This window comes from Polypterus senegalus, chromosome 9 (genome assembly GCF_016835505.1).
Source record: "Polypterus senegalus isolate Bchr_013 chromosome 9, ASM1683550v1, whole genome shotgun sequence".
In the NCBI taxonomy this organism is placed as follows: domain Eukaryota; kingdom Metazoa; phylum Chordata; class Cladistia; order Polypteriformes; family Polypteridae; genus Polypterus; species Polypterus senegalus.
Window position 1 is genome coordinate 43,223,933 of NC_053162.1, and position 25,740 is coordinate 43,249,672.

A 25,740-nucleotide genomic window follows, 5' to 3' on the forward strand; every position below is an offset into this window, starting at 1 on the left:
AAATGGACTGACTCATTGAGAAAACGTATGGCTACAGCGTACTCTTATTGTAACGTGGTTATATTTGTCTCTTGCCCCCCACACTGACCTTACTTCGCGAGTTGAGGGTCTGGCCATCAGAGATGACTCTTTCTCCCTCTTCTTGCCTAATTTTGTCCGCCGACCTCAAAAAACGCGCCAATCGCCTTTAAGAGCAGCGAGACAGCTCGCGCGTGCGCCCCGCCCCTTCAGCGCAACTTGCTTGTGCTCAACCGCGGCGAGGAGCTGCCCAGGTCTGGTCCGCTTGCTCCACTGGGGGTGACACCTTGAATTGCAGTGAGCTGGACTGTTAGGCGAAAAAGGGCAACGGCTACTTTGCGGATACATCTTTAGGGCAGTGTCGGGAAGGTGCAGGGGGGAATCTCTTTAAAATCCAACGGAGCGATGGACTGAGCGTCTGGAGAGCAGCACTCCGAGCAGAAGAATTCAAACACCCGGCGAAGTGTTGAGAGCGCTGCAGAACACAAGGCTGTGGACGGAGTGCTCGAGATGTCAGTGCCGGTAAGTGGGAACCTGCGAACGAACGGGAGTGCGTATGTGAGTCGTGCCGAACTGAATCGGGATGCTGTGTCCCGCAGTGAGAGTCAAGCCTGCCGGCCAGCTAACAGCTATCGGTGCTGCAGGGCCGAACTGGACTGGACTGGGCAACGCTGAAATGGACAGACGAGGGGCTAATCCAGTGATGATAAGATGAAGAAAATCGCGTGTATGAGTCAACGTAACACACGCGTGTCAGCACAGGGAAATGCGGAAAAGTTCCCAAAAAGGACATCTTGTGTGACAAAACCTGGTCAGAACATAAGTGAGAAGGAGAGACTTATCATGGAGAGAGTAATTATCAAAATATAACGGGGAGACAAATTATGGGATGATAATAACAAAAAAGTAGAAAAGCTTACCAATAAAATGAGAGGAGAAAGGTGAATAGTCCTTGAAATGCTAAAATTATGCAGGTGCTACTGATGATCAAAATGCAGCGATAAAGGGACAAAGTAAGTTCTCAGGAACAGCATTAATTAAAATGATTCAGACCTTAACAATCCAAACAAAACGAAGTTATGATGTGAAATCAGAAAAAAACAGACACTTAACCCTTATATGGTGCCTTTCACAGCAAACTTCATCAAACACAAGCAAAGTTGGAAGAGATAATATGCACTGTTGGCAGAAAACGATTGAATAGTTTCTCTTTTTTTAATTAAAATGTCTAGGGGGCTCAGGCCTATAAAAATATTCAAAGATGTAACAACATTGCTAACTAGAATAATTCAGATTACCAAGAGTTAAACTGAAATCTGATGAATTGTTAGCTAAATAAAAAAAGTGAGCTGTTACCTCCTCCTCCTTCTCCTCCTCTCCTCTATTGTGTGTCTTCACCGTGCTTGGTGAGACGTGGCACATGTGCTGCCTACTGCAGATGCCTGTGAATGCAGCATGGAGGAGAGCAGAGCACAACTTTGACAAGTCTGTCAGGTACTGCCAGGCTTTCAAATGAGAGCAGCTGGCGTGCAGAAGACTGACAGGGATTTGGAGGTCCATCACTCAGTAGGATAAAGAACATCATCTCTGATGGCCTGTCTGTCTCTGAGGTTAAATTAAGCCTAAGGTCATCTTGTTTGACCAAACACCCTTACCTCATGCAGATTGCAGGTTTAGGTTTGCTCTCTCATTTTGTGGAACTACTCGTCTTTGCTATTGAGCTTTGTGTCTGTGCAGCAGGGCTGTGTGGTACAAGCCTTGATTCCACTAATGTCTTCCCAATCTCCACTGACCTCTTTTCTCAGTGGGTAGTTTTGTGATGGAGGAGCAGTGTGGTCGGGAAAATTGCTGTTGCTGTTTGTTTGTTTGTTTGTCTGCAGATGTCTTCTTGTGTTCAGCCACCTGTTACCAAGTCCTTTTTAAAGAGTTGATTTAGTAGCTCTGGACAGGAGAACCCACTGGGCATGACTGCTTACATAGCTAGTGGTCAGTTGGTTTGATTTGTATGACCAGCTGTCACAGTCCAGGCTATTTTTGGGAATACTATAAGCCTTTGTGATGGTTTACCTCGGTGTATTCATGTAACTGAGGGGTAGCAGAAGTGTCCAGAAGTAGGAGTTTTTAAGGATGGTAGTTAATGGTGTCAGTCCATCGTCTATCTCCTGTAGGGATTTTGTATTTGATGATCTCAGCTTACACAATTGCACTGAAAAAATGGCTAGAGTGTGATGTGGCTTAACATACTTCCATTAAAAAAATCTTGGCAGGCAGTGTGGTGTACCTGTTAAAGATTTAGACTTCAAACCTTGAGTTTGTGAGTTCAAATCCTTCTACTGACACAGTGTGACCATGAGCAAGTCACTTCACCTGCCTTTGTTCCAATTAGAAAATTAAAATAAATGTAACCAATTACATCTCAAATGTTGTAAGTCACCTTGCAAGAAGATGTCAGTCAAATAAGTAAATAATAATCAAAGGAGTTTCAAGTGTTGCCTTGTCTCTTCATTTGCAGTGGTATGCAAAGGTTTGGGCACCCCAGGTCAAAATTTCTGTTACTGTGAATAGTTAAGTGAGTAGAAGATGATCTGACCTCCAAAAGGCATGAGGTTAAAAATGAAACATTTTTCAGCATTTAAAGCAAAGTTAAAGTATTACTTTTGTTTTGTACAATTATAGAGTGAAAAGAAAGAGTGGAGGACAATGCAACAGTTGAGATCTGAGGTCTCTGATAACTTTTACCAAAGTCTCAGACCTTAAATAGCTCATTAGGACTATGGTCAGGTAATGCAAATTTGAAATCTTTATAAAATACTTTGACTTGTCAAGCTTTCTCCCAACAATCAGTAGCCATTGGCTCCTCTAAGCAGCTACCTAGCACTCTAAAATTTTAAATAAATGATGCCCACAAAGCAGGTGAAGATTATAAGATGACAGCAAAGCATTTTCAGGTAGCTGTTTCTTCAGTCTGCAATGTAATTAAGAAATGGCAGTCAACAGGAACGGTGGAGGTCAAGTTGAGGTCTGGAAGACCATGAAAACTTTCTGAAAGAACTGCTCCTTGGATTGCTAGAAAGGCAAACCAAAACCTCCATTTGACTGCAAAAGACCTTCAGGAAGATTTAGTGGACTCTGGAGTGGTGGGCACTGTTCTACTGTGTAATGACACCCAACCTTCATGGAAGTGTCTTCAGAATAAAACCTTTCCTGCTTCCTCACCACAGAATTTAGCTTCTCAAAACAAACCTGATGCATTTTGGAAACAAGATCTGTGGACTGAGGAAGCAAAAATAGATCCTCTTAGCCAGAATATACAAAGGTATGTTTGGAGAAAAAAAAAAGAGCGCACATTTTCATGAAAGGAGCTCCTCTTCAACTGTTATGCATGGAGGTGGATCAATCTTGCTTTGGGCTTGTGTTGTAGGCAGTGGCACAGAGAACATGTCCTAACGCCCTTCACAGAGTACAGTCACTGTGTGCTTACGTAAGTTTGAGCAATAAAGTACTGTAATAACAAAAATAATGTAACCTTACATTATTTATGTATACACATACCAGTTCGGTTGAACAAACACAGAAGCAGTAAATTTCAGTCTGATTAACATTCAGTCATGACACGGTAACATTATAATTAAGATCTGAAAATGGGGGAGATTTAAACAAAATATCCAGTTAATAATAGACTTGGAGAAAACAGACATCTTGGGTTGTCCACAGTCAGGTTAACAGATAAGGTGGCAGACCTTGAAACCCTAGCCCAGGTGGCATTCTATGATATAAGTACATGTTTTAGCCATTTTAATATTAAGATCCAAAGCTCCCATTGTCTCTGTGTGACTTCCCATGTCAAGGAGTTGCATCTTATCAGTGTAACACTGACATCAGTGCCACGGCAGAACATCAAGAAGAGGAATGGAATAGAGGGGACTAACAAACAGAGGCCCGAAAAAGAACCGTGTGCTGAAGAAGTGGAGGTAAATTCTCATACCGAGGTGACATCCATTGCACAAACCAGCAGATCATTCCATAGCTTTGCTGTTGTTTTATTAACCTTTGGAATCTTTAGTAGGCTGCCATCATGAGATTATATAGTAATGTACATTCTTGTTAATATGTATAAATTAAGAAGTTCGGACCACTAAGCAGGATCTTGGTCATTTAAAGCTTTGTATGTAAGAAGAAGGGTTTTGAAATTGGCTTCAGACATAAGAGCAGAATTTATTTGCTCGTACTTTCTGCTGTAGTTCTGGTTGATTCTTACAGCAGCTTTTAATTGAAGGGTACAAATAGAACACATGTGATTAACAGTAGTAAATTTACAGTACTTTAATTAACCACATGGATTAACTTATCTGTGTACTGCATTGTTAGAAAATTTGTGAAGTTTGTTTGTTAATGCACAACCTTTTTTACCCACAAACTTTAAATTTGTACTTCTCAGCCTAACTTGGGTTTTGACATCTAAATTCTGACTTTACGCAGTGGGGACAATTTAGAGTCAGGGTAGCAAGAAATACTTTAGTATGGTCTGTTAATAGAGATGCTGCAGCCTGCAGGCTGTGGTAACAGTGTGATGGTCTGCATGACTGCCTTTCAGCATTGAAGTATGAAGGCGGTTTCTACCGATTACACTTAACCTTTCCTTTAATGAAGTATTTCCCTTATTATTTTTGTCTCAGTTATTTATTGCAATTTAGAATTCTTTGCATCGGAACAAAATCCAAAGATATTGTATTTGAAAATGGTTTCCAGTACTAATAACTAGTCAAGCCCGTAGTATCCAGAATGTGTGCTGATTGTAGAGTTGCATATTACAGAGATTCAAAAGAATTATCCTGGGCAGGGAATGTAGAGGTGTTATTTTGGGAAAACATTCACTTGTTTCAGGGTGTATTATGCTGTGGCTAGTCATTGATTGGCCACAGCAGCCAAGCTGATTTAATGCAAATGGCTTTTTCTGTGTTGACGTTCATTTCAGTGCACACACGTGTAAAATGCATTCACTCATACAGAGCTCATTCTACATGAATACATACATTAAAGCATAATACAAGAAGCAATGTAGACAGTGCACACCAAGCAGTTGTAAGCTAGAGCACAGAAAGTGCGTAATGTTTGACAGATACAGAGTATCAGGCATACTTAACTTACCCAGAGGAATAGATTTTTCTTTATACTAGGGAGCTTTGCCCCCTGCTCGCTTCGCTCTCCAACCCCGCAAGGGCCGGTGCTATGCGCCAGCCACTTCTTGCCTCTGACGTTTACATTGTAAAGAGGGGGGCTCAACATACACCAAGGAGACGCAGTCGCTCGTCCGAAACCCCCTTTTAAATGGTGATACAATGGGAAACAAATCCAGTTTTTTTTTTTAACCTCCTCTTTGCTCGATCAACTGCTGGCTTGCTGCTGCTGCCATGCCGCTTGATCTGCTTCTCGCACCGCGCACTTCTATCATATCACCTATGTCCATCTATTCAAGCTCTTTTCGCTTTTACCTTTTCATCAATATCGCATTGACTTTTGATTCTGTGTTTGGAATTACATCGTGACAACACAACGTATAACTACCCATGAGTGAATATCATTTCTTTCTCTCTACAAGAAATGTATCTGACAGTAGCATTCACACAAATGAGAAATGATTGAACCGTGTGCGTGGTTATGTGGACAGGACTTTTCCAAATCTCTTAGCATAAGCTCTTGTCTTGAAATTTTCTCTTGCAGGATTTCACTTTTACCAAACAACAAATCTTTTAATTCTTGTGGATACGCCTCTTTGTTGGGAAGAAACACTGCTTTTTTTTTCCTTGATGGCAACACGAATTAGACAATCTACATGTCTCCGACTTAAAGTTTAAATCCGAAAATATATTCAATCTCTTTTCACTGTTCTGTTATTTCACCGAGTACTAATTTCCGTTTGTTTGCGCTAATGCGATCTTTACTATCATTTTTTTGAGACTTTAAAATTTTCATACTTCCATTATGTCTAACCTGCTCTGCAAGTGTACCGTGACAACGTTTTTGGAATCTTTTAATTCTCGCAGATATGCCTCTTCATTGGGAAGAAACACTACTTTTTTTTTCCCTGATGGCACCACGAATTAGACGATTTACAAGTCTCCGACTTAAAGTTTAAATCCGAATAATATATTCGATCTCTTTTCGCTGTTCCGGTATTTCTCCCGAGTAATAATTTCCATTTGTTTGCACTAATGTGATCTTTACTCTCCTTTTTTTGAGACTTTCAAATTTTCAGAATTCCATTATCTGTAACCTGCTGTGCATGTGTACTGCACCAATATTGTTGAATTCTGCTCTTTTATATCTGGCCCCGGGCATGATTAAATCTCTTTGCACAAAGACTCGTCTCGCAGGATGTTAATGTGTCTCTCTGAGAAAATCATGTCTCGTCTCCTTGCAAGATTTTTTTTTATAATAGACTTGTTTTTTGCCTTATAGGCAACATTTGAGTATGGCTTAATAGCACCCTGCAGAAAACACAATTGATGTATGCAGTATCTTGTTTGATGTGGAGGTGTCGGACATACTTGTTTACCTACCCAGTAAAACTGTTACACAAAGGAATAGACAGTTATGTTGCAAGTGCAACAGGTCTAAGGGTAGAGCATTTTGGTACTACAGTAATTAGGGGTTAGGGATACAGCATCCCCACAAATGCACTAAATAAGATGAGAGAATAAGATGACAAAATATTCATGTAATTATTGAAGACAAACCTGTGAATAGGCGGATGTGTGAATCGTAATCCTTTAAATCACTAGGAATGACCTGTATGTCAAAAGGTTTGCTAATATATAATTTTTAGTAACTTTTATCATTTCCACTTTCATTCCTAGACAGCACCAGGGATTTCGGCTAGTTGTCCTGCATTTATAAGCTGGAAAAGCAAATTTAGATGTTAAGATGTTATTTGGCAAAAGATAGACATGAGTCAGAAATGTCACATATAGTAAATTGTGTGCTTATTCAGTAATACTAATGTTTAAACCTTAAGAGTTAAAAATTAAAAAACCTTGGCTAGCTAGATATATTGAAGTTTATTTGTCCCCAGGGGAAATTTGGCTTTTTACAGAAGCTTTTTAAATAAATTAATAAACACATACACTATGATCTGATCACACACCAGAATGACTAAAAAGAAAGAAAACTTTTGCCTTGGCAGTCCCAATCCCAGTGAAGCATTATATAGGCATATTGCCATAGGTATGGAACAGCCCCTGTAGTGTTTCTTGACAGACGTCTGCTCAGTGGTTCATTGGATGAAAATCCTCAGTGTTAGTGTGACAGAGAGAGGATGTGCAGCATTGTTTATAGTAACACAAGACTTGGTTGCAATTTTTTCAATTAAACAAATTTCTGAGTTTTGTTTTGCATTGAAGAACAAGTTGTTATCAGTAATGAAATTGTGTAAATTACTCACAAAATTTGTTAAGGACATAATAGGAGAAATATTTGCTGTGAAGGAAACAGTTACGTGCAGGACTTGTTTTTGGCTTTGTTCTCATTACTAACCTTTACAGATGTTATGGACGGTATATATAACTTGCCTGAGTGCTCATATAAACACACTGGGATGCTTTCAGGGATGAAATACTTAAATAAAACTTGAAAAAATGCTTGTAACAGTATGAATATAAAAAAAAACTGACTCAGATAGGTCTGCATGCCATCATGTGTCCCCAAGGTATCTGTGTTTGCAGCACTTAGCCAGAAGTAGCAGTTAAAACATGTTCAGATTGGAGTGAACAGGCAAGAACACAACCTCCATGAAATGTCTGAAATCTTCTGACAGCGCTTCTTTAAAGTAGTGTTAATCTAACCCAAAATGTCCACCTTAACAGCTTAAAAAATAAAAACAACTACCTAACTAAATAAATTACAGAGCTTTTTCTGGCACAGACATCTTCATTGGGACGTAAACAGTATATGACAATATCTGTGTGCCCGTGTGGCTATCTGGTGCTTTAGTGGGAATACAACACAGAGCTGGCACCCATACAAACATCTGTAAAGAGTGCAATGGCAGTATCAAAATCACCCTTTAGAAGAACATTAGGTAAAGGAAATAATGCCACACCATACCTTCAAAAAAGGGTGCTTTGATTAAAAATATTTTTCTGTCCATCCATTTTTCTGAAACTACATGCACTGTGTCTCATAGATCCAGAATCCTCATTTCATACGTCAGATTGTTTCCATGTCCAACTGGGTTTTTCATGTTCAGTTTCTCCAGGCCTTCAGTTTTACTCCTATATCTCCTATATGTTAGGATATTTTGCAACTCTATATAGGCCCTGTAAAGGTGTATGCTTGAGTGTACCCTCCAGTGTACTAGTACCCCATTCTGGGTTGTCTCCTGCCTTAGATTGGATACACCCTTGTTGCACTACAGGAACTTTGCAGTTACTTTCAGCTGTAGCCTTCATTTACATAACCTTCACAAGTTGTGGTTGGTCGCAGTGTTTGTCCATGACCACATACAGGTATGTGTAGCATTCCCAGCCACAGTCTGGGTGCTCAGTGAGTGGCCACAAGAGAAGCCAGTAGTTTGGATTGTGTCGTGGCCATAGAGAAGTTATTAGTCAATGAGCACTCAGCCAGATGTACACTGCATACAATCCTGTCATCTACAACCAGGCAAATTTTGTCGTCTTCATGAATTATGATGCGTCTTCTTTTTTCATTCTTGTTACAAAGGAAAGCACATATAGCAGCAGCAGTGGCTACTACCTGGTTGTTCTCCATGTTCTTTGTTTACTTTTGCACAGTGTGACAATTCTTATTCTGTTATTATATATTATATATTCTGTTATTATTGGTCTTGCACACACATCAGACTTCACGTTTTAAACTGGACATCCAGCACTAACATTCATTAAGTTCAAAATATCATAACATTGATAACCTGTCTTAATCCTACTCATTCAGCTCTCCGAACTGTATGTCGAGTTCAGAAATAAAAATGTGGAAATCTGTGCTTTGTGCCAAGACAAGACAGTCATAGTTTATAACGATTAAATTAACAATGAGCAAAATTACTTGTGACAGTCTGCGTGGTCAGCAAGGTGTTGCTTTGGGGGGAATGGTAGCATAGGACAGGAAAAGAACCCAGGAGGGCTGATGTATAGAGAAGGAAACTCGCACTAGATGCAGTAATATAAACTAACAGGCCATTGTTGGAAGAAGGGCATCTGGAGAAGATGGTACTTACCTTACATATGTTGGGTGCTCCAAAAGAACAATTGGCAAAAGCACCAGTGAAGGGGACAAACAGAGCGAGGTAGGATAACTCGTGAGGAAGCAGGAAGTGTGGACAAATGAGTCAGTGGGTCCATGGGACTGAAGGATGACAGAATACCCCTCAGCTGGTGAAGGGCAGCATGTGCTTCACAGTTGGCAAAAACCGAAGTTATCCTGTTACGTGTAAACAAAATGCAAAATATGGGGGGTCCTGGGTAGTGTGGGATTCCATTATTAATTAACTTTTTGTACCGACTTAAAGTCAGAATTGGTAGATGAGGATGGGGGACTGAAAATAAATGTTAAAAATATGGTATGATGTTAAAAATTGCTCAGTGCCCATTACTGGGTTTGCGGTAAAATTAGCAGTTAGGGCAGGAAGGCAGGCATGCTACACAAAAACACAAGAACATAATGGAGAAACTGCCCTGCTTGGATTGCTATTTTCAGTAAACTAATTTTGATAAATTGTTTAGTTAATAGTCTTTTACTTTCACCTTAAGGATAAATTATAACATTCTCCACAAAGATTACTGCATTGATGTTATTGCTCCATACCATCTGCTACCATCACCAAGTAATAATTTCCATTTGTTTGCACTATTGCGTTCTTTACTATCATTTTTTTGAGACTTTCGAATTTTCGTACTTCCATTATCTCTAACCTGATCTGCATGTCTATTGTGGCAATGTTTTTGATTTCTTTATGACATTCTACTTTGTCATCTACTCTTTGTCTTTTATTTCCGGCCCTGGGCATTGTTAAATCTCTTGGCACAAAGTCTCGTCTCGCGTGACGTGAAAGTTTCTCTCTTCAAAAGATCACGTCTCGTCGCAGGATAAAAAGTCTCATCTCTCGAGATTTTTTTATTATAATAGACAGTTGTTCTAAAATGTTCTTTGCAGCCAGTTAAACAATTAACACATCAAGACAGGTGTCTTAAATTGTTTTTTCCTGCAGGTCACTTTTTATTTCATGCTGTTCTATTGGAGGCAACAGTCTTTAGCACTATACACCTCTGTTGCTTCCTCAATATTTAAATCCTCACTGCAAAGTCTGCTACCATAGCTTGTTACTTTCTTTTATTTATTACATGTGCTTTTTAAAACTATATTTCATCACATTTACTATATAATGTTAGGCGCTGTAATGTTTCAATGCTCTGCTTTCAAAGCGCTGTGTGCTCATATATTTCCATCTGCGTTTCAGAGCGGGTATATGGTATGTCAGGGCTAATTTAAAGCCCAACAAAGGCATGCAGCAGCTTCATGAAAGAGCATGTTGACATGCTAGTCTTTGTTGCAAAAAATGTTTAAGTTATAAGGACATCATAGTTTATTTATACAAAAAGACAATGTGCACAGTTTGCATTATTGCAAAGCCCTTAAATGTGTTAGTGGTCAGTTTGTGTGATACTTTTCAGAACAACTGTTTACAAAGGACTTCATTAATGTTCTCTTTTACTTGCGTGTTTATGTTTGTTTTAATATTTTTATGTACAGTATACTGTTCCCCGCAAACAATTTCAGGATCAAACAAGCTTAGTAAAAGATTACAATACATATTCAATTAACACTTAAGACATTTGTAATATTTCATTGTACCTCCCCAGTGACAGAATTTGTTTTCAAATTGTGTTAAAAAACTGTACTAGATTTAAATCTCTTTACTTTTTACTGTTCACAGAACTTTACTCTTACCTTTTGCAAAATATTGCATTACTTGAATTATTTGGATTTAATGACTAAAATCTCTATTATTTTTTCCATCAGTGTTTAGATTTTAATGCATGCAGATTTGCAATTTATTTTTATACATTTTCACAGCGTTACATTATGCACTGTCTGGGATATCAAAAATGGTATTGAATGTCAATATCGACATTTGAAATTTTAGTATCATGACAACCTTGATATATACAGATTGTACATTGTGATACAGATTTTTAAGTCAATGGACCTCAGTTACAGTGCCATTGGCTAATCAGATGTATCTAAAGTGTATATAATTCTGTATATATTTACACTTTTTATTTTTAACCATTGATAATATTATTCCATTTGAGCTGCTGATCATTCTACCTACAGTCCGTGGCGGTGTTGACTTTAAGGAAATTGCAGCAGAGGTCTGTATTAAAGCTGTATTTGGTAAAGTTACAAAGGTGGTTTAAAGTTGACTCATTCAAAGCTGAAAATTGCTAAAAACTTTTGACCAGGAGTGTCCAATGCGTCGATCGCGATCGACTGGTAGATCGCAAAGGCAGTGCAGGTAGATCGCGTTGCATTCAAAAAAAAATTTTTTTAAACGTTAGTCTATCATATATCCTCCCTATGGCAATTGCCACTTGTTTGACATACAGGGCGGCCAGTCTGAGATCTCTTATTTTCCAACACACCGGTCATCCTGCACGCACGATCAAACGCGCTACTGCAAAACTCCGGCTGTGATCTAGTTAGCCTTCCAATTTATATCGACTAAAGAAGGGATTTCAAAAAAAAATTGTTTGGGTAGGGTATGGGCTGGATGTGGAATTGGAAGAGGATTTTTTTCTCACAATGTCACAATCGAAGTGCGTTTGTCTGATCTGTCAATCTATTATTACTGTTCCAAAGAAAAAAAAATTACGAAACTGACGTCCTTCCAAAAAGCAATCTGAGAAAGAGAAAGGAGAGGGAAGTAAAATCGCAGTTAATCGGACAGCTGTCATTTTTCACTCGGTTGAATTCAAAAGCTCCTTGACTGCGTTATTCAGCTTTACTTATTTATGCGAGTCAGCCTTTTCCCACATGACGATTATTAAATCCAAATACTGTAGTAACCATAAATGTATTGAATTGTTATTGTGCCATAAAGGTAATTCAGTTATATCTATACTAATAAAAGGCAAAGCCCCCACTGACTCACTCACTCACTGACTCATTGACTCATCACTAATTCTCCAACTTCCCGTTAAGGTAGAAGGCTGAAATTTGGCAGGCTCATTCCTTACATCTTACTTACAAAAGTTGGGCAGGTTTCATTTCGAAATTCTACGCGTAGTGGTCATAACTGGAACCTATTTTTTCGTCCATATACTATAATAGACTTCTGCTCGATGCCCGTGGGAGGCGGAGTTACACCTCCCATGTAATTTAGTGCCTGCCCATATAAGGCCGTCCGTCAGCGGCAATCCAATAGAAACACTGCCGCTAAATATTCACGGGTGAAGGACTGTGCTTATGCAGAGGAAGATGAGATGGTCAGGGTGGTGTTTGGCACAAACTCGGCGAAACTGCGAGAGAAACTTTTAAGTGCCGGGTCTTAGCTAACATTAAATACAGCCATGGACATCGCACGAGATGGCACCAGCACAGCTGAGAAACTTCGATGCATGTACACCGAGCGGCTCACGTGAACTGACGCAGTGCACAGACCAAAAGCATCAGTTACAAAGAGTGCTGAACAAAAACCGAATTACACAATTGAGAAGGCAGCAAAAAAATATGAAGCGTCTGATACATAGAATCATATTCATAAATCCAGCTACTGCGGAAACAAAGCACATGGTGGAAAAAGTCAATGTCCTGCTAAAGGAAGACAGTGAAAAAAAAAACCCGTGCATGCAGTGTGTCACGTCTCAGATAAAGAGGAACACAAAATATATATATATATATATATATATATATATATATATATATATAATTTTTAACGCTGATCATTGATTAGTATTGTGAACTTAATGATGATATGCAAGTGGAAAAACATTGTGTCATAGATTAATTGGTAATTTGTCCCATACTGAGTGTGGTCCCGGTGATTCACTCGCAGTCCAATCTTCTCCGGCTTCATGTGACCCTGAACGTTATTAAATGAGTTTGATATTGTTAAGTTGTTTAAACTTATTTTGAATAGTAAAACTGGCTTATAAATTATTCTCTACCCGTCCACTTCCTTCTTGCTTTTCCTGCTGCAGGTTTACAGAAATTTGGAGCCTAAACTAATAACTAAAGACATCTGTTTAAAGTGCATTTTGTGCAGCAATGCTACTGTTACTTACTTATTTGCTTGTCATTTGTCTGCCACCTCAGAGCTGGCCCCAGGTGGCCAGCTTTCTCCTGATGAGTCTCCCTATAAATTTTTGCTTGACGTTTTCTGCATCCTCCTTTGCTCCTTCTGCCGTATTTTGAGCACATTTCAGATTCCTTCACTTACTCACCTGACTGTTCTCACATCTTTGAGTGCCTCCCCCCATCTTGGCAGTACATACTGAATGTTACCAAATGCCTCACTTTGTTTGTGTTTGCGAAGTGTTTTGTCACCTTTTTTTTGTGTTTTTCTGTGTGCAGAGATGTTAACAACGCTTTTCTGTGCACCATCTGCTGATTTCTTAGAGTCACTGATCACAGAACTATGCAATTGAACCACTTTTTTAGTTTTAGCTCCCCCCATCAATAAGGCTGTCATTCATTCATGTCGCTATTTTTAAGACTTGTCTGGATATGTGATGGCACAAAGGCCACAAAGTCTCTGTGGGGCAGCATGCGATAGTGATATTAGAAAGAAAGAAAGATGCAGCACCCTATGAAGGCTGCCTCATTAGCCTTGACGTCATGCAGCGCAATGTGCTGGATCAGTGCCACCACTGAGGTCCTCAGAATGTCCCAGTTATCCTCCATGCTGCAGATAGGAATGCACATGCCAGCCCAGGTTAGCAGTAATGGCAGTAACGTGACATTCATTTTCTTCCTGGTGGCCCACCAGTCACCCCCTCCCCATAGCCTAGACCCAGCTTTAAGCCACCTTAGCAGGTATTAGCAGTAATATTGAAATTTTCTGTGCTTCTAATTGCTTTTCTGTCCTTTCTAATAAATAGTCTGCATACTACTTGCATTTTGAAGGAGCACTGTGATGTCGTCGTAAGCTTTTTATTCCAGTGCAGCATGCAGCTCAAATCTTTGAGAGATGGTACTGAGGAGCCCGGAGGTTAAATGACATTTCCCAGTATCAAGGCAGATAGTCTTGTAATATAGTTTTTGCAAAAGGCTGACATTTGACAGTTGTCGTAGATGATGTTCCACATACATATTCATAGCAGTCTCTAGGAAACTCTCCGCATTTCAATACTGTGATTGAGGCCTGGGCTACTTAAAAGGGTTGCCCCTGGCAACAGTAAGCCATCAGCTGGCTCTGCTGAGGTTTTGTTCCCTAATTTCCAGTTCTTCATCACACTCACGAGCACACACTCCAGCGGTAATGAAAACACTTAACAGATTTGTTGATTTTGGACTTGACGGCTTCAGCAGAACTCTAATCATGTTTATGCTGCTCACAGAGGGGAGGCTGTGTTTTTCTTTTTTCTCTGACTACTTGTTGAATTATCCAGCTAATCAAAGGTACTGGTTATTCCCCAATCACATATGCTCAGACCTTAACCCCATCAGTTCCAAATATCACCCACAAAGGGGGAAAAAACACATCCAATTTGAATCCAGTGGAAGCAGCAGGTTCCTTTGGTTGATTAGTTGTTATTGATTCTAACAGACAAATATGTAAAGCTGCTCTTAATCTCATATTCTCCAGCATGTTGTGCTCTGGTTGATGGCAGAGTGGACCACAATCTGTAGGGCTGACTTACGTATGGATTGGTTTGCCGCCTTACTTAAATTAGAGGTAATATTTCATAATATTGGTCTTTATTTTGTAGTGGAATGTTCCCTTTGGAGCAAAGGGTAATTGCGAAGTTGTGGTTAAGGCATTGATAGAAGTCATTTTAGAGGTGGGCAGCAGCTGGGATTAGTGGTGGGGGGGATGGGGAACTGTTGCTGACCGTGTTGCATCTAATTTGGTCTGATTGTTCAAAAAAATCCATTAACCTTCCATCAACCCCAAACGACTGCATTGGATCTTTGTTTTGGAGTACATAACCTTGATATATGTTTATTCAATAATTCATTCATTTTAATTATTGATAAAATTCATTTACTTGGCCTTTCGAGTCCTTTGATGTGGACTACTTTTACTCACCTTCATTGAAAAATATTAATTTTTACTCAATGTGTAAACTAATTTGGTAGGAATGATTCTTTTTAAGGGGAACCATTCATACTGCTGCTTCACAGGTATGGTATCCAGGGTTCAAATCCAATGTCAGATCATTTTTCTAAGCAGGTTTTACATGTTTTCCCAGGTCTGTGTAATATTTCTTTGGTAGTCTGGTTGTCATCCCACATCTCCTGAGTACCATGAACAGAAGTCAGAAACGTAAAGGGGTTAAGCCTTCCAAAAAGTGCCACAGAAGTAGGAGAGGATCACCACCGGCCTTGTCCAAACTAGCCTCACCCCACACCAGATGATGTCTAGTATGTTAGACCTGCTGACAGCAGTTACTGATCTTGCCACTGAACTAATGTTGGATCAGTACTAAAATTTTGACTTTAGTGTCAAGTTTTCAGGCCACAGTACTGGTACCAGAATGGTTCTGAAGCAAATAACAGGTAACTGCAAAACTCCCAGTCTTACTTGAGCCTCCCTGGTGTGCTGCTCTATGTTCCTCATGATAGCTGTGAAGTCCCAGTCGCATCAAAGCAATAACCGGTCCTCCATAAAGTCCCAGTTGCATCAAAGCAGTAACTGGTCCCCTGTGAAATTCAAATTGCTTCAAAACATGTACTGTAGTTATATTTTGTGAAGTCTACAAAAACTCTTGGTTTTCCACAGTTGCAATAGCCAGTGTCAATGGAAGTGGGGGAGTCCTGGAACTGAAGGGAAAGCTGACTGTTATTTCTGGTACCAAAAATCCTGAAATGCTGGTGCCATATCATTTTAAAATTTGACATTTTTGGAACTATTGCGGTACAGATATACGCATACACATCCCTACACTGGACCATGTCATTTTAAATGACTAAAAATCACTGGCCATATCAAATTATGCGACTGAGTACTGACTTTCTAGTGCAAAAATTTTTGTCCCTTTTTCTGACGGCCAATAGCCTTTTGCATAATGGAGCCTTTGCTGTACGAATTGTTAACTAGTACAGGGAATTCTGCTGCAATCTTGGCCCTTTCTTTATTTTCCATTTTTTTGTGGTGCATACAACATGAGGCATCTGACAGACAATCTTCTCTTCACATTCTTGAATCCTTATAACTCCATAATTGTATATGTATAGTCCTGGATTGGCTAAAGTGGAACTGACAATGTTACACTATGGTTCTTGGCATTTGGTGTGACAAGGATTCGAAATGAGTACATTAGAGGGTCGGCTCAGGTTGGACGGTTGGGAGACAAACTCAGAGAGGCAAGATTGCGTTGGTTTGGACATATGCAGAGGAAGAGATGCTGGGTATATTGGGAGAAGGATGTTTTGATAGAACTGCCAGGCAAGAGGAAAAGAGGAAGGTTTATGAATGTGGTGAGAGAGAACTTGCAGGTGATGGGTGTAACAGAACAAGATGTAGAGGACAGAAAGATATGGAAGAAGATGATCTGCTGTGGCAACCCCTAACTGGAGCAGCCGAAAGAAGAAAAGAAGACACTATGGTTTTTTTCATGAAATGCTTAGGCTTATTCAGACCGCTATTAAACTGGACTATAGATTTTAAGTATTGGCCTCACACTAGACATCTTAAAATTCAGGGATCTTTATATAGATTATATGTTTACACATTTTTGTTTTTTTTAAAAGGTCGAAACTCTGTAAAAGAATAATTTTCCCTAATCCACCGCCAATGCTCATACTTAGAAATATTTAACTAGTAAAGAGAAGAATATTGGCAGCATTTCCAGACTTTATCAGATATTGTCACAGTGCTGACCTCTAAACCACCCCTGGTAAAGAGATCTTTCACTTTCAGACAAAAAATGGAATTCTTCTTCTTTGAGAAAAACATTTTGAAATTCAGTTGAAAATCATGTATCCAACACACCTTTTCAACAAAAAAACCATTTCAGAATTTTCAGAGATTACGACTCAGATGTGAATAATGCCAAGTCAGTTCTGGCCTCGCTTGGGCATATGTTTTGGGACTGTTTTTGAAAAGAGTTTTTCTTATCTGATAGATGTTGCAGGATGTGTGATCATTGAAAATCCTCTTACAGCAATCTTTGGAGTTATTTCAGATGAGCTTAGACTATAATAAACTGGCTATTAGTTATTACACTTGGCATGTCGACTAAGTCTGCTCAACTGGAAAAATCTGATGGCCCCCCACCATAACTCAATGGGGAAATTGATATTTTATATCATTGAAAACTTGAAAAAAATGTAATTTTCAGTGATTGGGATAGTACAGAGCGTCTTTAGAATTTGGCAAGATTTCATTAATGCTATTCTGAAATAAGATTACTAAGCTGCTGGCTGTGTTTCTGTTAAACTCCTCTGGTTTTAATTAATAAGAAATTGTATAATATACAGTGGGCCTTTTTTATTACTAATTAGTTCTCTGTTGTAGGTGAGAGTCTGGTTGAGAGTTTAGCACAGCTTCAGCGATGTATGGGATGAATTATATAACTTCTTTAAATGTTGTAGTTTTATTTTATTGCAACATATGTTTTGTTTGTCATATTTTAGAATTTCTTCTGTAGCACACAGATTTTGAACCAAGAAAATGAAAAAAAAAGACCTCATTCTAGGGACCTGAATCCTCCTGTCTCATATAGGTTTCCTTTCTTGTCAATGAGATTGAAGTGTTCATGCCAGGTAGTGATAATGGAGTTCATCCATCTTCTGTTAGATAAGGAATGCCAGAGAAGGCAGAAAATGTCTGCTTGTTTATACTTCAATGTCTCTTGTAGTTTGCACTATTTTCATTGGGTGGTGGATGTTTAACAGCTTAAATTAAAGGTGTTTCACTCTGTTCCTGGATTTCTGTTACCTGTTGGTTTTTAGGCTGCGCTGTTCATTAGATTTTTACTTAACTGGTCTTCTTGTTTCTGTATTCCTGTATAAATAGCCTGCAGTATCTTGCCTAACAACGCTCTCTTTACAAGTTTAATTTTAGCACACAAGTTAATATTCTTTTTGTAGTGCTTTAATTCAACAGTTTATTCTTTACATTTACATTTGCCTTTACTCACTTAGCAGACACATTTATAGAAAGCTAGTCACAAAAGAGGTTAACATAATCAATCAAACATCAGTTTGGTGACTGTTTAGGAAAAACTGTTAGAGAACAAGTTTACAAAGTTGACCATCACAAATGGAGAGCTTTATACAGCATCAGGCTAGTTCCTCTTATCTTAGCAATTAAAAACTTAGCATCAAAATATCATTTACATACAGCAGATCTTCACACAAGAAAAGAATGCTTCCTAAACAGTGTGAAGGAGTCTGCAGTTCAGATGGAGATGGGCAGCTTGTTTCATCAGCTAGGAGCTACACTTTGAAGAGTTTGGATTGAGATTTGATGCTATGCAGCGGAAGTATTACTAGACAATGCTCGCTAGCTGAGTGGGTGAGAAGGACCTCATTAGTGCTTCCATAACCATTGACTTCTCTGTTAGCAGCCATCAAAGGTTTGAACTTTATACGTGCTTTATGTGAGGAGTGGTTGTGTCTTGCCTGGTTGAACCCAAAATGTGCCGATACATTTTGAATCATGTGAAGTCGCTTGGTAGCTCATGAGTTGCATTAGTCAAGATGTGACCAGACCAATACCTGGACCAGACGTTGGACTCCATACTCCATCAGATGTGACCTGATGTAGTGGAGTCTGCACATTCTTCTTTTGTCTCTGTGAGGTTTTTCTCTTATAAAAAATACAGTCACTTTGTTTGGTTACTCGTAACTTGACCCATTTTGAGGAAGAGTGTGTGGGAGTAATGAACTGGCACTCTGTCCAGAATCATCTGCCACTTTTCACATAACGCTGCTGGAATAGGCACGATCTCCCTATATCTCAGGATTGCATAAGCAGATTACAAAATGGATGGATGTTTGGATCTGTTAACCCTAAGTCATGGAACATGTATGTACTGTAATTCCTGTATTGTTCATTCATGGAATTGGACACATGTTTATGAATAGCTAAAAACTTAAAACTGACTAAAACATTTGCCCTTAAACATTGGTAAAATAGAAAAAATAGGAGCCTAATTCAACTAAAAGTTTAGTAAAGGCATTAGGGTGTGCCTTGATGCTGCAATCCTCTTTTAAATACTTCTATTATGTTTTGAAGTCAAGAAAAATGAGGCCTAATACAAATAGGATTTCAATTAGACGGCAGAATTAGTCTGAAACTGCTGATGGCTTCTAATGATGTTTACTAGCTTAGGCATCACAGAAAGAGAGACAAGGTGACCTGCTTGGGGGGTCAAATGCATTCAGAAAGCATGTCAGTGTTGTCTTCCATGAGTGGAGCTAATTTATTATGTAGGGTTGCAAACAATGTGAAAAAAATGACAAGAAACAGCTCTGAAAAATGACGGTCACAGTGCAGCAGGCATACACTGAAGATTCTGTTGTGAGAAGTGGGCTGTCTGTGTGTGTATAAATTAAATAGAACTGAAGATGCCACCACCCATTCCTTGAACTCCACTCCCTGCAGTCTGTTGTTCAAGGCCTGGTCGGAGGCCATTGTCAAGCTTGTTAAATTGGAAGAAACAGCTCACCCAGGCGACTGCTGAGAGGTTCTAAATAGGTCAGGAATTCATCTGTCCAGCTGTCCTCTTAGACAGTAATCCTCATCTGAGTGACTTTTACCAAATTAGATCAGGAGATTCCCTTCTGTGCTTACTAACTCTCCAGCAAGAAAAGCATGCTGGAGATCTTTACATGCTCTTAAAAATGGTATAGGCTGCTTTGTGGTTGTGCATTAATTGCGTTCAAAGTCAAAATTGACATCTGAGCCCATGCAGTATCACAATCACAAAAGCTGGAACACATGGTTTTTACTTAACCTTCAATTATACAGAATGTGTGGATATGTTGCAGTAAAATGTCCTCTTGTCAGAAGGTACAATGCCTGCCAATCACTCACAAGTGTATTTGCTTCAAATCTTCATAAAATAATAGATTTATTTTTCACAAAAAGTATGCCTGTGTGGCTTAGTTGTTAAGGCCTTGGACTTCAAACCCTAAGATTGTGGGTTCACATCCTGCTACTGACTCTTTGTAACCATGAGCAAGTAACTTGCCTTTGTGTGCTTTAGTTGGAAAACCAATAAGAAATGCAACCAATTATTTTATAAATATTGTAAGTTGCCTTGGATAAAGCTGTCAGCCAAATAATTAAATGTAATGTAAATGTATTCCAAACACAACAAAACTCTGTAGAGCACAAAGCTGAAATGGAATTGCCTATAACAAGTTGAAAAAAGTCCCAATACAGAACTCAAAAAACAGCAAAAGTGTCCAAACTCCAAAATGTACAAAAGGTATAACCACAGCAAAATACAAAATAACTCACTAGCTTCAAAGCATATTCACAAATGAGCAGCTAGGAACTGTGGAAGACCCGCCAGAGTTTGTGGCAGTGATGGCAGGTGGCCCCACCTCTTGGGGGATCACCCACAAGACACATGGAACATAACAAAAACAGATCAAATACTTGGGCAAAATCAAAAATAAAAGAATGAGACACATAACATAAATGGAAGAATTAAAAATGATGATATGAACCCTGACCAGGAAAGGAACCCTGGCTGAGACATGGCAATTTTCCAATGTTGTTACTTGTCCTAGGGTCTATATAAACACTGGGAACTCCAGTTTCTGTATTACATCTTGCCCGAAGAAGGGGCCTGAGTTGCCCCGAAAGCTTGCATATTGCAATCTTTCCAGTTAGCCAATAAAAGGTGTCATTTTGCTTGACTTCTCGCTACATTCATAATAGCTAACATGGTATTTAAGTGAAGGGACCAAATCAAAATAAACAAGGAGAAAAGTGTCATTTGGCAATTCACGATGGCTAACCACAACTCACAGTTAGACAAAAGACGTGCTCTTAGCCAAAAACTATAATCTGACAAGGCAATGAAATTGTTATCCAGATTAGTTAAAAAAAACAAGACTACAGAAATCCCTCTGTGGCTGCTATTAAACTTTTTTAGCAGTGTTGACATTGTCCTCCTATGAGCATAAGTGCACTGTTGCTGCCTGATGGGAACTATAGTCCAAACTTCACAGCTGGTTTATGCCCCCATCATTACAATTCTTCCCCCGATAGACTGTATAGCTTTTGTTTCAAGTTGGACCAGCAGTTACACACATGCAAAATGTCATGAAAATCAGTTCAACAATGTTTGCGTGATTAGCAAACAACCAAACCTCTTATGATTTTATTTAACATAGATGAGAAGACCATTACTTCAGAATAAGTGGCCTGGGCCACAAACTGTGTTTACAGAGGCCAGTTCATTGAGATTTAAGGTGTTTAAGGTGCAGAGCTGCCGTGGAATTTGTTGTTGGCATTTAGAACATTGAGGTGACCTCAGAGAGTCCAGTCAGTCATGTTTAAGAGGGCAGCTCATAATAAGGAAATAAGATTTCTTTCTCTATAGTTTCTAAATCAAAACATTCAGTTTTTTTGCTTGCTGTAACTATAAAGAACTTGGGCTGTAATAACTCAACAGTGCAGAAAAAGCTAAACTTTATAAAACTTATATGAACCCTTATGACCCCTCAATGTAGGTATGTTTCAGAAATCACCAAATAAAATGAATAGATAGATGGGGATTAATAAAGTTATCTATCTGTCTAAGGGGAAATTCACATACTCCAGCAGCAGCATACTGATAAAAACACTATTAATTAAAGATCAATAAAAGTGCAGTGCAAGTTAAAAAAAGCAAGGTGGAGAATGTGAGGCAGGTATAACAGTCTATAATCTTGTGTAGTGTTAACGTTTACCCCCCTGGGTGGAATTGAAGAGTGACAGTTTGTCAAGAATGGAAACTGACATATATCGCATTGTATTAAAAAGAGGGTGAATTGGCCTACATTACTAAATTCAGGCCAGTCGACGTGCATCCCAGCAATTTTTATGAAAGCAGGCAGAAACAAATAATTGGTATGCGTGTTATGGTAACATCAGCACAGGTTTAGATAGGAGATGATAATTCAGTCATATGAAGTTTTTCCAAGAAGGAACTAAACGGAGAATCTGAAGCCATAAAATACAACTTATAAGAATAACTTGGGTGGTTAAAACCTGAAAGCATACAGACATTATTAAGAAGGGCTGATAGGATGTGAAGTGTAGTAGCAGTAGTAGCATCCTATGAGGAATGCTGATCACTGAGGCAGGCAGTGTATTGCAGTGCTTAAGGCAGTCATTTTAAACCAAAGAAAGTTGCTGGTTCAATTCCGAATCCCCATCCCGACTAACTGTGTTACCCTGAGCAAGTTGTTTCACATGCCTGTGTTCAAATGGTAAAAAATAGTCTTGTAAACTAAATATAATGAGCATGTAAGTTGCCTTGGATAAATGTGTCAGCCAAATATATAATACATTCAGCACTTGTGATTTATGGATTTATGATTCATGGATCCACCTGTAAACTAGGTCTGTCATCATTAATTAAATGGAAATCATTTTGTGAGTAGTAAACAGGAAAGATGTCATTCCCACCATGCTGTGCATTTGAATTAAAGACAGGACTCTCAACCAATAAATAAGGGGGAGATCAAATGCACGCTTTCCTGTTCACTATGAATGCCACCTTTCCAGAAAGTTACTGTTAATAATTTAGCAAAAATGCACACTTTTTGCACATTTTGACCATATGAGCGGATATTAGACATGTGGATTATACAACCTGAGTTATGCAAGAATTCTCTTTTTCCCATGGAAATATTCACATTGTTTGCCATTGTCCAGAATTAGTCACTGCCAGGCACCACTGAGTTTAAATATTCAAGATGTACTTTCTTTATAAAAAACATGAAATCAAATTTTTTTTTCAGCCACCACTATACACTACATTGGATAAATATATTTAAAAAAAAAACTTTTGGGTGGAGTATTCCTTTAACAAGTCGACAATAAGATGTATCAAGAAAAAAGAATAGGAAACTCTTGAAGCTGTTCCTGCAGTTCCACCAGTGAGCACAAAAAAATCTGCATGTTACTGTTTCAGTACAGTGCAGTATACAGTAGTTACATATTTTACTTTTTTGTTTGTTTTACATATTCAGCTGTACTGTATTGTCCAGAATGTGTTAAATAATTAACTGTATATTAAATAATGAACTTGTGATCAACAGTAAAGTATTGGGTGAGATGAGAGATGCAGAATATACTTATGGATTTTCACATTCACATTTGTGGGGGTTAGGGGTGTGATAACTGTTAGGATAACTGTAATGATAAAGAGTGTTAATGCAAAAGCTGTATAATATCAAAGGGCAGCAAGGTAGGAGAGAGGTTAGCATTGCTCCCTTACAGCTTCACAAGACCCGGGTTCAAATGGAGTTGTACATGGGTTTATTTCCGCACAAACTGGTCAAACGTGCCTGTCAGGTTAATTGGTGACTCTAAATCATCCTTTAGTGAAGGAGTGTGTGTGTATTGGGGTGAAAAAATTGTGCTTTTTACATTGTGTTAAATAAGCCTCATAATATTGAGTTTGTGTGAGGAATATAGGATTTTTTGATAAGATACAGCTTGTAAGTGAATCAATTGTGAAAACTGCATTGTATGATTCATAGAGCAATGCTAGCCGCAGTTTAATAAGTGTGTGTGTTGTTTGGCCAGGAGGTTAGGTGAGCAAATGCATAACAATGAGCTTATGGGGATGAACAAGTGTGTTTTAAGAGGAATATAATGTTGGTGTGTATGCAAATAGATTGAAGGATATTGGGAGATATGCAGATGTAAAATCAAACACCAATATAATGCTATAACAATTAGCTTGCATAGGATTTAAACTAACCAATCTGTGTGTGTGCTTGTCAACATGTTATTATATTTAGCAAGAAGTAGTTTCACTGAAAAGTACCAAGACAATTGGAAACTATCAGCTGTCCAATTTTCAGTCGATTCATCTCTTGCTAATTCTTGCATAATCAGCCACCAAAGCACCCTAGAAAGGAGAGGATTTTGAAGCCCTTCTTCAGCATTATTGTCAGATTAGCCACTGCAGTAAAAACCCAACGCCTGCCAGCATCTCAGATGGCCTAAGAGGAAAAAGATGATGTAGCGTCTTGCACTTTAACGGAGCATCTTAGCTGAATTTAGAAGATACAGACTACAAGAGCTATAGTGTCAAAAAACTGTGTGAAGCTTGCTGTATGGACTTTGATTTAAATCATTCAGGTTGTATGTTTTCTTCTATTTTAATTCCTTGTGTTTGATATTCCTGGGTTTTCAACAAATACTGTATATGTATATATAATAGATAGATATATACCATAATATAAATAAATTAAGATAGAGTTTTGGTATTTCACTGAAGTTACCTTGTGATTTACTGTGACACTAACAATGACCGAGGGGTTAAAGTTTCTATAGGATAAAGGACTGATATACTTATTCAGATTCTGAGGATCCTGATTAAGATCATAAAAGGTTAAAACACTGTAGAGACCTCCGTTCATGTTAGTATTAGTCACTGGTAGATGCGGTTCACCCTTGCAGTCAGGGGAAAGTGAGAACAAGATTCATCTCAGCCATTGTTTAGGATTCCAAGTATTGTGGGGTGCACTAGAAAAAAAAAAGGTTAATAAGCTTAGGGACAGTATTTAGGTATTTCTGTGATTAATCTTGTCCACTAATAAAAAAAAGAGAACCTTTGGAAGCTAAAGTGCCTTTTGTGTGCACATTCACAATGAAACTTGTGTGTTTGATAGACTGATATCCCGTCTGGGGTTCACTCATATGCTGTGACCTATGGTGCTGGCATAAGCACCTCTTCTTTTAATGAACTAAGCAGGCTCAGATAACAGGATAGACCGCTCTATATAATACACAAGTGAGGCCACATCTGGGACAATCGCTGCCTTTTTGATCTCATTTCGGTCAGACAAGAAGCATGTAATAGAGTTGGAGAAAGTCCACAGAAGGTCAGCTATGAGAAAAAGACTGAATCTGTTCATCTTTACTAAATGGAGATTGAAAAATGACAGATGCATTTAAAATTATGAAAGGAGGAAGTAGAGTGACCGCCAGATTTCTTCACTGTAATCACATTGCTTGACAATGAAAAGATTATGGTTAAAGGGATATATATTTTACTTTTATATTTTTTGCCTCCAAAATCATAACATTTTTCTAATTTGCACCTTTTCACATTCACTAGTCAAAATCCTGCATATGTTAAGACAGGCATAGAGTGTAGCAAAACCACATCTTTTAAGATCAAGGCAGATAGTGTATATTTGTAAGCATCTGGTTAATCACCAAATAGCTAAACAGATTAAGCTCTGTGGGTTGGATTTATTTAATGTAAAAACATCAGTAGCAAGACAAGGCTGAAGCATTTTGCAGGTATTATTTAAAAATAGCTTAGTGCCTCAGTGCTATGATTGACTGATATGTGA

General features: G+C 38.6%; 1 protein-coding gene across 2 annotated transcripts in view; it reads left to right on the plus strand.

The window, feature by feature from the left end:
- Positions 1-240: 240 nt before the first annotated feature.
- The window catches only part of bcar1 (BCAR1 scaffold protein, Cas family member), a 266,163-nt gene continuing 240,663 nt past the window's right edge, over positions 241-25,740 (plus strand). For both annotated transcript variants that reach the window (XM_039763018.1, XM_039763020.1), the window contains exon 1: positions 241-540. In XM_039763018.1, coding sequence (XP_039618952.1) covers positions 529-540 — 12 coding nt within the window. In that variant the 5' untranslated portion in view covers positions 241-528. The remainder of the gene's footprint in view (positions 541-25,740) is intronic.